Genomic DNA, 14,480 nt, shown 5'->3' on the forward strand with positions numbered 1-14,480 from the left:
AGTCACACAAAGGCTGTAAGCACATAGGACTTCTAGAAATCTATTTTTTTAAATACTTACTAGACTTCACATATTTTAAAGCCTGTATTAAATATCACAAGCCCAGAAAAAGTAAAGACTCTTTAACCATAAGCTATTTACTTTAAACTTCACCACCAGATATTTAGTTAGCACAACTCTACCAAGTTGTTACACAGGCTGGGTAGCAGAGGAAAAGGTTGAGCTTCTTCCACAGAGTAGAGTTCGAGGGTGTGGGGGGCTTAAAAGGAAGTTTAGTTAGCAGACTTCCCCATCACATCTCTGTAGTTTAAATTACATGTGAAAGGCTTCCAGAGGGCTACCACGCATCAGGACCAGTGATAGCTAGCATGCAGACCTGCGTATTGTATATACACTAGGGGGAGCAGCTGTAAGGCTGTTTGCATTTTTCTCCCTTGTACTGTATTTTTCCCATTGCTATTCAGCTGAAGAGCCACTACTATCGATATAAGAATTCCAATTTACTGCCTGACCAAGCAGTTCCTCAGCCTTCTAGAGTATGTTAGGAATTCATAGAATCATAGAATCATAGAATATAAGGGTTGGAAGGGACCCCAGAAGGTCATCTAGTCCAACCCCCTGCTCAAAGCAGGACCAATTCCCAGTTAAATTATATTAAAACTAACAGAAAGTGAACTAAGTCCAGGAACGAATGAAGATCGTTATAAGACCTTGAATAGTTGCCGCAGGAGGCGCAGCAATGCCTCAGAGAGAGGGTTCATTTTATGCTGCTGAGATGACAAGTACTAATAGCAGCTTAAACCCACAATGGGAAAGCCGTAGTATTTCTGATATGTTGGAGTCATTATCACCTGCACAAACACACTTGTAATCTATAATAGGAATGAAGGACAAGAGGCAGGAGAATAGGAGAAAAGACGGCTGTTCTGATTACAAGTGTACAGTGATGCACTTGCATACCATATTCATTATACCTGACTGTATAAATGTTCCAGACTCTCTGGTTGGAATGAGAGATGAGAAATCAAAAGGGTTCTAATTCTTTTCCTTAAGAGAACTGATCCATTCACCCTCCTTAGTGGAAAGGAGCAAACTTCCCGGTAGGATTTTGTCAGATTTAACGCTTGGTGAATCCACTTGTCCACTTGCATGTTGCAAGTTAAAAATTGTGGCTGGCAAGAGTGGTGGCAGAACAATGGTTACAAGCACGGCAAGGAGCTCAGCCTCAGCAGGGGAGGAAATCATTCTTCTGTTGAGCTCCAAAGAGCCACTCTTGCCACTCCCAAATTCTTCTTACTGCAAGTGCATGCAGGATAAATCTTGGCCAGTGACCTCCTACATGATTTGTTCAGAGCTGATACTATTCCCAAAAAACTGTCTTTCAACCTCCTCACTTTAAATAGTTTCCTCTGCATTATGTTTTTGGCTCTGTTTACAACTACCCTCCACTCACCACTGCATCCTCATATTCAATAGCTTTAGGACATTCTGAGTGCCTTCCTCACTGATACCTAGCAATCAGCAGCAGCAATTGTGGTGGCTGCAGTCTTTTTCATGGTTCAATGCCCAAAGTCCCCCTACACCTTGAGCAATGCAGGATTGATGGTGATCCTGTGAAGGGGAATCTGTTTGAGACTTACTCTGCAGTGGCAGCCTGCTGCTAACTAACTGTCTGCTGCTTCAGTCACAAGAGACAGCAGGCCCAATCATGCTCCCATTGAAATCAAAGCCAAGGCTCTCATTTATTTCAATGAGAGTGTAAACAGGTCCACTGACTTTCCTGGGAGTAGATAAAAAAAATTAAACAAAAGAAATAGTATTTTTCAATTCACTTCATACAAGTCCTCCTTCTTGTTCAGCTAATCTCTGAGATAAACAAGTTTGTTTATATTTATGGGGGATAATGGTGCCTGCTTTTTTACAGTGTCACCTGAAAGTGAGAACAGGCATTCATATGGCACTGTTGTAATTGGTGTTGCAAGGTATTCACATGCCAGATGTGCTAAACATTCATATGCTCCTTCATGCTCTGACTTATAGTTTTACATTGTTTTATTTTTGAGTGCAGTTATGTAAACAAAAATTCTACATTTGTAAGTTGCACTTTCATGATAAAGAGATTTCACTACAGTACTTGCAAGAGGTAAATTGAAAGATACTATTTTTTGTTTATCTTTTATACAGTGCAAATATTTGTAATCAGAAATAATATAAAGTGAACACTGTACACTTTGTATTCTGTGTTGTAACTGAAATCAGTATATTTGAAAATGTAGAAAAACATGCAAAAATATTTAAAATAAATGTAAACTGATATTCTATTATTAACAGTGTGATTAAAACTGATTAATTACGACTTTTTTTAAAATTTTATAATGAATTGTGATTTTTTTTAATCGTTTGAGAGCCCTAGTTTTTAGTGTTTCAACCTACAAGAATGTCTTTGTTTGGAAGAAGCCTTCCTAATTGGTTGTGCTGGAAAGGCCATATACCCTACAGACTCCTCTCGCTCCTCAGTGTGCCCAGTCCATCAGATTAGCCCTTCCTGCCACCAGATGAATACAAGAACATGGGACTGCCATTAGAAATAGATGTGGGCTGTTTGGACAAAGTTAACTTTCTCAGACAAAATTACTGTTTTCTAACAGACTTTGGGTAAAGATTTCCAATGTACTTAAGTGACTTGGGAGCCAAAGTCCCATTTTCAAATGTGGTTTAGGCATCTGGGAGCCTATGTCAGACTGAAAGTTGATGGAATTTAGTCTCCATCATGCCTAAGTAACTTTTGAAAATGGGATTTAGGACTGATGTGTACTCAAGAGTGTTTGCATGGCTCTAGCTCTATTAGCTTAGAAACTGATAAAAGGGATACAACATGCTCAGAATAAACTGGAAAAGATAGAGAACAATATTACAGCAACCATAACTATTACTTGTTACAACAGAAGGCAAATCACTTCTAGGAAGATGAGTAATTTAAATTAATTTATATTTATTCAGGCTTGGATTTTCATAGCAGCCAAAGGGCTTGGCTACACTTGCAAGTTAGAGCACATTAAATCAGCCCTGGGCACCCTAACTCACGACCCATCCACAATGGCAAGGCACATAGAGCGCCTGGACTCTGCAGCTGTAGCACCCCTGGTAATCCACCTCCATGAGAAGCATAAAGCTTGCTGCACCCCAGCTGAAAAGCCCAGGTGTCAGTGTGGACCACATGTTGCATTGCTGCGCTGTGACTGGCTTCCAGAAACGTCCCATAATCCCCTGAAGTGGCCACTCTTGTCATTGTTTTGAACTCAGCTGTAGGCATGCGGAAATCCCCTTTCATAGCTCTGTTTCTGACAGCTGGCTGCTTATCTGCTCTGGAACAAAGCAACCATTACTGTGGAACGCTGCTGCTGTGAGTGTGTGAGAGTGAGAGACGAGGGGAAGGGGGTCTGCTGCTGTCTGAACTTACAAGACAGCACGCTGACAGACACTCTGCCCCCCAAAACACAGTCTCTCCCCCCCACACACACGTCACACTCCACCCTCCTTCCCCCATTTGAAAAGCACGCTGCAGCCACTTGCACACTGGGATAGCTACCACAATGCACTGCTCTTTGTGGCGTTGCAAGAGCTCCTAAGGTGGCCACGCAAGTGCGCTTGCAGCTGACAGTGTAAACACATGGCAGTGTTTTCCCTGCTGCAGTCTCCAAAGGCTGCTTTAACTCCCAGCGCTCTACACCTGCAAGTGTAGTCAAGCCCTACGACTTTGTCTACACTGCAGGTTACTTCGTTATAACTTCTGTCGCTCAGGGATGTGAATAATCCACATCCCTGAGTGACATAAGTTGCACCAACCTAAGCACCAGTGTGGACAGCGCTACGCTGGCAGGAAAAGCTCTCCTGCCTCTCGTGGAGGAAGGAGTTATTAAGCCAACGGGAGACCTGTCTCCTGTCGGCTTAGAATGTCACCACCACAAGCTCTACAGCGGTACAGCCACATCGGTGCAGCGGCATCGGTGTAAGTGCTGTAATGTAGACGTAGCCTGAGAGAGTTGGGCTCAATTCCCAGGGACTTTCAATCACCTTGGAAAAACCTGGCCAAAGTACTCAGATCCTCAGTTAGGAGGCGCTAAGTAAGTACTAAGTTTGGTATTATTACATGATTGATTTGAAAGAGCGTTGTGCAGGAGGTCAGACTAGATGATCATAATGGTCCCTTCTGACCTTAAAGTCTATGAGTCTATGAGGAATGATCAGCCTAACAAGGACATTTTCCCCTTTACTGAATGTTAATAGATAACACGGTCTAATGTTTCAGATCTGAAACAATACTTGGTTGAACATATGTGGGTCCCAAAATCCAGTCCTAAGGATGAACATTTCCTGCTTCTCTAAGAGATAACTAACGTACCATTCTTTATATAGGATCTCAAGTTGAAAAGGATTTGCCACTAACAAAATGGTAGAGATGCAAGTTTCCACCTTACCCATAGTCATCAATCAGATGGGAGCCAAGCACCACTACATCAAGCTCAAAGAATTGTGGTTCCGCCTTAATGCCAAACATAATAGGAGCTAATTTTGAATAATCAGCTCGGTTGCAAGTAGCAACGCAAACCCGAAGTTTTCGGTTGTTCCCATTCTTCTCCATGATTTGTTTTTGTTTTGAAAGATTCTTGAAATACAGTTCCTGAAACAACAAAAAGCAAGGATTAGTATTTTTCTGTACAGCCATAAAATTGCATGCTTAAATAATGAAAGACATGTAATAGAATGCTATGCTATTCCAGTGTGGAAATTTGGACAAGTGCTAACTGATCAAAAGATTACCATTTAGATAACAGGTACCTTGCTGGGAAAAACATGCTTCCAATTATAGGTATAATCTAAGATTGTATGTGTGTAAATGCACACGCATATGTGCTTTCACAAAGAAAATAGTTGTTTAGTGATTGGAATCATAGAATATCAGGGCTGGAAGGGACCTCAGGAGGTCATCTAGTCCAGCCCCCTGCTCAAAGCAGGGCCAATCCCCAATTTTTGCCCCAGATCCCTAAATGACCCCCTCAAGGATTGAACTCACAACCTTGGGTTTAAATAGGCCAATGCTCAAACCACTAAGCTACCCCTCCTCCAGTGGTTTGAGCATTGGCCTGCTAAACCCAGGGTTGTGAGTTCAGTCCTTGAGTGGGCCATATATGGATCTGGGGCAAAAAAAATTGGGGATTGGTCCTGCTTTGAGCAGGGGGTTGGACTAGATGATCTCTTAAGGTCCCTTCCAACTCTGATATTCAATGATTGAAGCAAGGGGCTGAATGTCAGGACTCCTGGGTTCTATTCCTGGCTCGGACACAGACTTCCTGTGTAACCTTAGGAAAGTCACGAAGGCCTAAATTTTCAAAAATATCCACTAATTTTGGATGCCCAATTCGAGTGATGCAAAGTCTGATTTTCAGAGATGTGGAGCTATCCTGACTTAAAATGGGAGCTGTGGATGCTCAGTTTTGTTGAATATCAGGCCCAAAAAGTCTCAGGTTAGGCATTCAAAAATTGAGGCATCCAAAAGTTGTGGACACTTGTGAAAAATGTAAGGTTTAACACCTTTGAGCCTTAGTTTACCTGACTTTAAAATGGAGATAATGATGCAAACACATTGTGAGGTTCAACTGTAATTAAAAGCCTGCAAAATGCTTTGAAATGATCAGATTAAGTGCAAAGTTAATACTATCTTCCTGGGTGACAGTCATATCCCAAAACCCCATTATGGGGAGGACTGTTGGGAGATACCAGGGCTACACTAACAAAGACATTATGTGACCACCAGAAGAAAGTAGTTCCTAAAAATTAGGCATCAACTCCTTTATCAGCAATGCAGAAACACTATGTAAGTGACGGGCTGCCACTAAATCAGGCTTGTAACTATAACCCTGATTGTGATCTCATTTGCATTGATGTAAGTTATGAGTAATTCCACTGCAGTCAATGCAATTACACCAGTGTAAAACCAGCTTGGGATCAGAATCAGGCTCTAAAACATCATAATTCTTATCACTCTTCAGCTACTACTAGATACTCAGTTCTCTCCTATTTCCCCTGACACACACGTGCAAGTACAGGACACAGTCCCCTAATTTTAATGTACCTGTATATAATAAACTGGCATTACATCTGATCTTTTTTTAAACAGATGTTCAAGCTTCACGAACAAGACAAAGTAAAAAGAATGATCAGATTATTCCTTATATTGGTGTAATGTTGGAATGGAGTATTTTATGAGTTTAAATGACAAGCTTCACAAAACAAGACAAATTTTGTACCACTCATTTTCCTACTCTGAACCTCCCCTTCAACAGAAAAGGAAGATCAGTTAAGTATCAGCTCATTGACAGGGATTCAGTTCAGAGATCTTCATAGATCAGGGGATGAAAACACAATGAACTTCTGGACTGGGGCAAGGAAACACTTACTCCCCATTCCATGGGATTCTGCGGAACTGGATCTCCACAGTGGGCTTCTACAGATCCATGAGGGTGAGCAAAAGGTGACAGGCATTTTCCTTTCATTCTCCGTTGGAGCTGTACTGCTGTGGAGACTGGAGTGGACCAGAGGCTCCAAAGACAAAGTAGAAGTCAGATCTTGGGTCTCTGTTGTGTTTAGGGGCTGAACTTCTTTTCATTCCATGGGAAAGCCATCCACAGGAAACTCAGTGAGGGAAATCTGAGTTTCCAGTTTCACACACAAGTTTGTAAGAGGCTGGTAGGGTTTACCTAACACCCCTCACCTTGTTAGCAGGTGTTGAGCCTGCTGGGAAAGGGTTCAGTGTATTAGTCAAATCCACTGAAGACTCTTGTTACCCCAATCTGGATATAAAGGAGGCAGGAGTGGCCTCTGGGGAGAGGTAAAGGCTGAGCATCCCGAGGCAGGAAACCTTCAGTGAATGTCTGTAGAACAGGGCTGAGAAAGGTGCCAGCTCACAGTTTGGTGCAGAAGTGCTGACACAGAGGAGAAAAATAAAGGCATAACGCTAGAAGTCAAAAAAGGAGAAATCTACCACAAGATACTTGAATTCACATCACTGCACACAGTGTACCTGGCCTCCTATGCCATGAGTGGTTTAAAGGAGTCAGCTTGTAACAGGCATGTACATTTAATTAAATGCTTACCAAGGGCCTGAAAAGTTAACAAGGAGTTAAAGGGCTGTGGGATCAGGGCCTGAATGTTTTCTGCCCCCACCTACACACCATTAGTCTCTTGTTGTCAAAAGGTCACTTGTCATTTCCAAACAGGTAAGCTACACAGAACAAATATTGGGAAGTCTGTCATATTGTGCATATTGCACAATAAATATCCTCCTCCCCAGAAACTCTTACATTGTTTCAATCTCCTGCTAACTAATAGTCAAATAAGAAAGTTATATCCTCCTACAGAAGTGACTCAGTTTTTGTGGCTTCATATTAATATATTAGGTAAATACTTCCTTCTATTATGCCTTCCCGAGGCGTCACAGACCTCTTTTCCTCACTGCTCCATAGCAAATCCCGCTTCTGTTAACTTGAGTCCTGAGATCACTCAACCCTGATAGTTCATGAACACGCACAGTATAACATTAAGCTAATTAGATCAGAACACTCATAGAAACTGAGTTCTTCCTAAGATCAGCAGACTTGCTTCTAGCAAAGCCATGTCTTGATCTGAAGTTGCTGCCTTTTAAAGTTTATCTTCACTGGCAGACCATCTTGTCTTCCTCATTAACTTTTCCCATCTTTAGTTTGAGTCACTACAGTTTCCTAAAATCCTGAATGAAGAGTTTAGATTTCAGTTACTGTGAGGAGGCTCTCTGTAAACGTGGCCAAATACTGTACTGCCAATGCATATCTCTTTATAGGCCAAAATGCATCAAGGTTACAGTAATATTACAACAGTCCGAACACCACATTCTCTTTTTTAATCAGATATTTTTATATCACTTTTTGGAAACGAATCAAAGATTATTTTAAAAAACTATCATGCAGTTCAGTGGAATAATGTGGGCTGTATTTTAAAAGTGAACCTGTCAATTTAAAAGCCACACCTCTTTTCAAAACCTTCTGTAGTTACTGTTCTTACAAGTAACACTTACGATTACTATACTTGAAAGATTAGAGAAAAATATTTTTGCACGTCTACACTAGAGCTCTTACAGCAGCACAGTTGTACTGATGCAGCTGCGCTGCTGTAAGATCTCTTGTGTAGTCGCTCTATGCAGATAGGAGTAGGCTCTCCCCTTGACATAATTAAACCACCCCCAACGAGCAGCGGTAGCTTTGTCAGTGGGAAACACTCTGTCACAGATATAGCGCTGACCACACTGGCGCTTCTGTTGGTGTAACTCGTGTCGCTCAAAGAGGTGTTTTTTCACACCTTTGAGCGACATAAGTTATACCAACAAAAGTGGGAGTGCAGTCATAGCCTCGGTTTCACTGTTTCCTCATAAGAGTTCATTGGTCAGTTTACCCTGCTGTTTGTGTGGGTATTACACACAGCAACAGAGGAGACATACTTTGTAGAAATAAAAAGAAAAGGAGTACTACGCTCAAATAAATGTGTTAGTCTCTAAGATGCCACAAGTCCTCCTTTTCTTTTTGCGGATACAGACTAACACGGCTGCCACTCTGAAATTTGTAGAAATAGAAACCTGTGGTTGTGAAAACACAAAAATAGGTAGGGGAAACTTGGTAGCAGGTGCACTACCTGAAAGCTACTTTTAACACACTTCTTGAAACAGGACAGCTTTTAAAATTATAATAATGTCCTTTTGACAAGTTATGAAAACTAGGAACTGAAAATCTCCTACAATATTTCTCAGTGTTTCATTTTTGTGTAATAACATGTTAAACAAAAGGTTTCACTTTTCCAGAATGATCCAGAAGCAGGACTGTTCAACTTCAATTGAATCAAATAAACAGAATACATTTTAAAAAACATTTTTGTTCTGTTTTGATAAATAGGTGAACAACTTAGCATGTACAGCTATACAGGTATGTCAATTAACTTCCTTCTGTGGCTTCTCCCACACATACTACTACCCCTATGGTTGGGCCCTTTTAAGAGCCAGGCAGTGAGTTCCCAGGCAGGACAGAGCCTTTAATTACACTGCACCAGAGCAGGACTGATTTCACGCTCACTTTTGAAAGACTGCTTCCTTCTGCCAAACCAAATATCTCGGCTATCTATCTGGGCACAAGCACCAGCCCTTCTCTTAATTATGCAATGGCAGGAATTTCAGACCCTCTAGAGCATTGCTTAGGGGCTGCCATGTCAGTAGCACAAAGCACTACTCACAAGAGTTAAGAATGTTACCACCACTCCCTAATTAACTAAATGAAAGGCCCTGGGATTCAAACTCTGACCCTCCATTTGGCAGCTGGTGCAATAAGCTAGCACTAGGCCATCCTTCAAAGTAGACTTTTACTATCCTTCTGAAATTCTTTAGAGTCTTAAGAATTAGATTTCTTCTTGCCCAATTTCAAGTGCAGCTGGAAAAGTTTTCTGTATTTACGAAGTTTGACCATTCAAAGACACATATGAAAAGCTATCACATTTAAACAAACATGAAGTAGAAAAATAAAAATGAACTGAGCAACTTTTACAACACAGGCTGTCAGTGGTAGACATTATATCATTTACTGGGCAATAAAGGCAGTTCCTTTTATTAAAAGGGTAATGGAAAAAGCTAGAACACAACAGGCTACCAAATCTAGGATTTATTTTTAAACCTATCCTTTTAAGTTTAAGCAAAACACAACAGGCCAGTTCAATTAGCTGACTTTTCTCAATCTGTTTCTCAGAAACATTTCCAGTTTGAGAATTTTATAGAGCAATTGCACCTAGTTTCCCCTGAAAAATCACACATGTGACATGTAGGGGCTCTGGCTATGCGGGCTGCAAGAAACTATCAGTCAGGAACTAGTTTCCTTCAGGCGTTTCAGTGCTTTAAACTCAAGACTTCAAACTAGTTATGGGGTAAGAGACCTGATCTGGTTAACTGAGCCCCAAACCAGAAGCTCTACTTTCCCTCCGTGTCAGGAAGGGGTTACCACGGCTATCCATTTAATTATGTCTCCAGCATGACAAATCTATTTTCTCTTTTATACAGTTGGAAACCTTACCTTTCGCTTTCCTCTATGCAAACTGCAGTGAAGTAAAAAGGATTAAATATTAATATATATGAAAAGAAGCTATGCTAACTTCCATTGGCGAATTCCACCGACTTTTCACTTCCTCTACACAAACTGCAATGAAGGTAAAAGAGGATTAAATATTAATGTATAAGCAGCAGCTCTCCTATCTACCACTGGCTAATTCTAACCCCCGCTCATTTTTTTTTTTTAAAAAAGAAACTGTAAATCATGTTTAACTCCTAAATCACTGCACAGACTGGTTTCTAACTCCTCAGCTAAAAAAGCATAATACCTAACAAAACAAAGAGCTAACCTCCAGTACTCTGTGGGCCAAGTTATGTCAAGGGTACAATACACCTCATTACATTACAATGGATTGTCTTTAATGTCTCATCTAACGGGCATACTGCACCAGATTTAATCTCCTGGGGTTTTTTGTTTTAACCTTTATACATTCCCTCTACAACTGAGGTTTGGGGGAAGGCTAATATTGAGATTACTGCTGGAGCTATATTCTGAAGAAGCAGATAATGGCCCTAGCTAAGACTGCATGAGTCAAGAGTAAGTCAGATGAGCCCAAGTGGAGGGGATGGAAAAGTTTGCCCCAAGTTTTGAGCAAGCAAAGCAATACTAAAATGGACCACTTAAAGTCACAAACATTTCCACTTTTTCTAAAGCAGCAGTAGACTATTATCTTCTCAGATGGACATTATTTCTACTTTCTACAGCTGATTAGTTGAGTTTAGTAATCCTACTACTCAGAGAACTCATCACTAACAGCAAGGTTTCTCCCCTAGCCCTGTCACCTGCTCCAGAGTCCCCTTCCCCTCCTATTTCATGACCTCACTCTTAACCCCTCCTTAGCCTCTCTACTCCCTCTGGTTCTTTCCTCTCATAATAGAAGTCTGTTCTGATCTTCCCAAAGGCCCCACGTACCTGTAGCAAACTGAATTTAAATTCTGCAGCTGACTGCAAAGTTTGTGGCAACTTCATGACTAAATATTCCCCTTTTTATAACAGGAAGGAAATATAAATATGAATAGACACAGCGAAGTAGTCCCTTTTATAAACCATTATACTAAATTCAATTTAGTTTATGCCATCCCCACATTTTCAATGTGCTGCAGATATTTCTACTGACAATGCATAATTCCATCATAGAAGTTGTCAAAGGAGAATGAATAAGAAATAGCTGGGGCTTTTAGCAACTATAGAGTTGAAAGAGGCCATCTGGGATTGTGATAAGCACATCATCTAGATCTTTGTGCAAAAATGATCAGCAATGAAATAGTGCTAACATTAAATTGTCATTAGGTTTCCGATGAAACGCTGCTCCGCTTAGAGGAAACGAGCAGTCTGTAACTCTCAGATATCGTTCAAGCTATCTGCATGCTTAGACAGGCAACGCTCTATTGACTTAACCTTGAAAACATGATCTAAGTATATCTTTGTAAATATGAAGAAAGGAACATTTCATTTAAATAAAAGTTAAGATTCAGGACCACAACACTATCGCAAGGTGCAGATTTCACAGCAAATCCTGCAATTTGGGAATTTACAGGGTCCTGTAGTGTTCTTATCCTCAAAAAGGCTCTCCCATTGACTCCAACTACTGCTTTATCTCCCTTCAAATCCAAACTCATGGAACCCTCCCCCACACTCCTCCGTCTACAACTTTTGCCTTAAATCCCTCTCCTTCAACTCCATCCTGGATCCCTTCCAGTCTGCTTTCCATCTTCTCCAGGCTACACTATTATCAATACCTCCAATAACCTCAGAAAGAAAAAGGTTGAGAACCTTTGGTCTAACTAATAAATTACAAATACATAGAGACTTTCAAACAGTGATCTCACAGTGATTTATAAAAGTGAATACGTATTCCCCTATTTACAGTTGGAGAAATTGAGACACAAAGATGTGAACTGACTTTTCCAAGGATACAGAGAGAAGGAGTGACAAAGTCATGAACAGATCCCAGGTCTCCTTATTCCAAGTCATGTGCGCTAAACATCAGACACCCCAACTCCCTTGAGACAGGATTTTTATCTGTTTATTTATGCAAAATAGGCTTAAAAAGTAGTATTGGTTCAATTAACTATTCTAGCTTTCCATTCAATTAAGTATTCTGTCGTTCCAGGCCCTTCTGGAAAAAACTCTTATTTTAATATCCTAAGGCCATTCAACTAATATCTAGATAAGATCGCCCACCCTAGATGATGAAAGAATTCACCCTGAGGATGCCAGAAGTAAAAGAATCTCTTGAGACACACAATAATGACGAATCTGTAGAAAATTAAGTAGACAGATTGCACATCTGCATAGCAAGACATTTTAAACTTAAATGATCAGCTACTGCCTGCTATAGCAATGGCCTCTTACAACTAGTTTGTAAAGTATCAGCAGAAATCAAAGGCAGATTGTTATGACACCTGCTCTGAGTTGGCTAGAAACAAAAGAAATTTGTACTGTAGAAGAGCATTTCAGTTACATTTAGTGCTAATAAGTTTCAATCAACCCGCAGCAGCATTATTTTTAGTTTTGAGTTTAACCTCTGTAATGTTTGGATTCAACAATGAAACTACAACAATAATTAGTACTGATCTGAACAGTTTTTTGTCCTGATATAACTGTTTCAGTTAGGGGTATGATTATTTTTAACCCATATACTTTTATCAGTTCAAACCCTCGTGTGGGCAGTTATTGGTACAATGATACTAGGTGAGCTGCACCACTTCAGCTGTGTCAGTATAGTTAAAGCTGGTCTATACACAAGCCCTCAGTGGTGGCCTTGTACTCGGATTCTGAGTTCTAAAGAAATAGAATCTTTCAATTGGATGACACATTGCAAGAAGCAATTAAGAGCACAGACAGAAGTTATTCTCCCTTATAGGCTCAAAAGAGATGAGAGTTGAGATCTGATTTCTGTGTGTTTGAACTTCTCCCAAGAAATTTCTACTGTGATGTAGCTAGCCAAAGTGAATACAATAATCCCTACCTGGGTTTGACCTCACCTAGCTCCACCATGGTAAAAGCTTGTCTCTATTAGGATTTTATAGCAAGATAGAGAGCTAAGGCACCTTAGTTCTCTTTCTGTAAAAAACAAACAAACAAACAAAAAAACCGGCACCTTTTTTGGCAGAGAAGATATAGGCAAAACCCTTTTTAGCTGTTTCCTTACACTGTGCTCTGAAGCAGCTTTCCCTACTATTAAATGGGAGCCACCTCTGCCACAGAATGTAGACCCATCTTGGCAGGGGATGCATAGATAAAAACTAGTAAAATTTGTTTATACTTTACATTACATACCTTTAATTTATGCATTAAGTGCCTATTCTGCAGTACTGAAACCAATGGAAAAACGGCCACAAAATTAAATAGGCCTTAAATGCCCAATTCTGAAAAGTCCTCTGTAACCTCAGCTTCCACATAAGCCAAGCAGAGGAGTGGACACTCAGTGCCTTCCGTGTATAACATCTTTCAGAACGAATTAACCACAGTGGAATGTAAGGTGTTGGTTTGGTGCCATGTAGTCTTCAATGGTTTGGGATTTTCATGTCTGAACAACCACTTCTCTCTCCAGGCTGTGACCAGTGGAGCCCTCTCTTTTCAATATAGGGGAGAGCTAGTCAGACAGCACTCATCATGAGAAATCAGCTCAGCCCACCTTGACCGCAGCCAGTCTGGGCCTGTTGGCCTTCATAAGGAAGTGAAAGAAATATTTAACAAACCCGTAAATGACAGCCCCTGCGCTTTATCCTGGATCCAGGGCACTGGAGACGCAGGTGGCTCTTTAACCCAGGGAGAAAACAAGAAGGAAACTGGGCAATCACACGACGGGCACAGAACTAAGAAGAGACAACCTGAAACTAGGCCCAGGAGAAACAGCAGTCCCTGCCCCCAAATCCTGAGGGTGCCTGTGACGGGGTCCCCTTGTCTCCCCCTCCCGCACTGAGAGTCGGGGCTGAGTCCCCTCCCTCATCCTGTGTATGTGAGGGGGGGTCATTCCATTTACCCCCCCCCCCGACAGCAGGGGCTGCGATCCCTCCCCCCACCGCGCATGGGGGTCTCGCCCCGCCCCCGCCCGGGGCTGTGACGCGCTGTGGCAGGGGCGGGGCTATCTCCCGGCGGGGGACGGGCCCTGCCCCCGGGGCGATGGCGCCAGAGCCCCGACACTCCCCGCCCGCACCTCACCTCCGCTCCGACCCCGCTCGGCCGCGATGGAGGCGCTCGGCACGTTCAGCCGCCGGCTCGGGCCGCGCGCGCAGCGAGCGCCGAATCATCGATCCGCCGGGGCTGGGGGGGGGGGGCGGACGGCTCGTCAGAGAGCCC

The 14,480-nt window shown here is 41.8% G+C and overlaps 1 protein-coding gene across 6 annotated transcripts in view; it reads right to left on the reverse strand.

Moving 5' to 3' along the window:
• GNE (glucosamine (UDP-N-acetyl)-2-epimerase/N-acetylmannosamine kinase) overlaps positions 1 to 14,480 on the reverse strand; it is a 62,842-nt gene that overhangs the window by 33,319 nt on the left and 15,043 nt on the right. Inside the window, exons 1-3 of one of the 6 annotated variants that reach the window (XM_048849980.2) lie at positions 14,343 to 14,440; positions 10,140 to 10,161; positions 4,479 to 4,681 (exon numbers count right to left, since the gene is read on the reverse strand). In XM_048849980.2, the coding sequence (XP_048705937.2) occupies positions 4,479 to 4,681; positions 10,140 to 10,161; positions 14,343 to 14,431 (314 nt within the window). In that variant the 5' untranslated portion in view covers positions 14,432 to 14,440. Of the gene's footprint in view, positions 1 to 4,478; positions 4,682 to 6,458; positions 6,748 to 6,772; positions 6,984 to 10,139; positions 10,162 to 14,342; positions 14,447 to 14,480 lie in introns of those variants that run through there. The other 5 variants (XM_048849984.2, XM_048849979.2, XM_048849983.2 and 2 more) reach the window with 5 other exon arrangements.

Source organism: Caretta caretta, chromosome 5 (assembly GCF_965140235.1).
Source record: "Caretta caretta isolate rCarCar2 chromosome 5, rCarCar1.hap1, whole genome shotgun sequence".
In the NCBI taxonomy this organism is placed as follows: Eukaryota; Metazoa; Chordata; order Testudines; family Cheloniidae; genus Caretta; species Caretta caretta.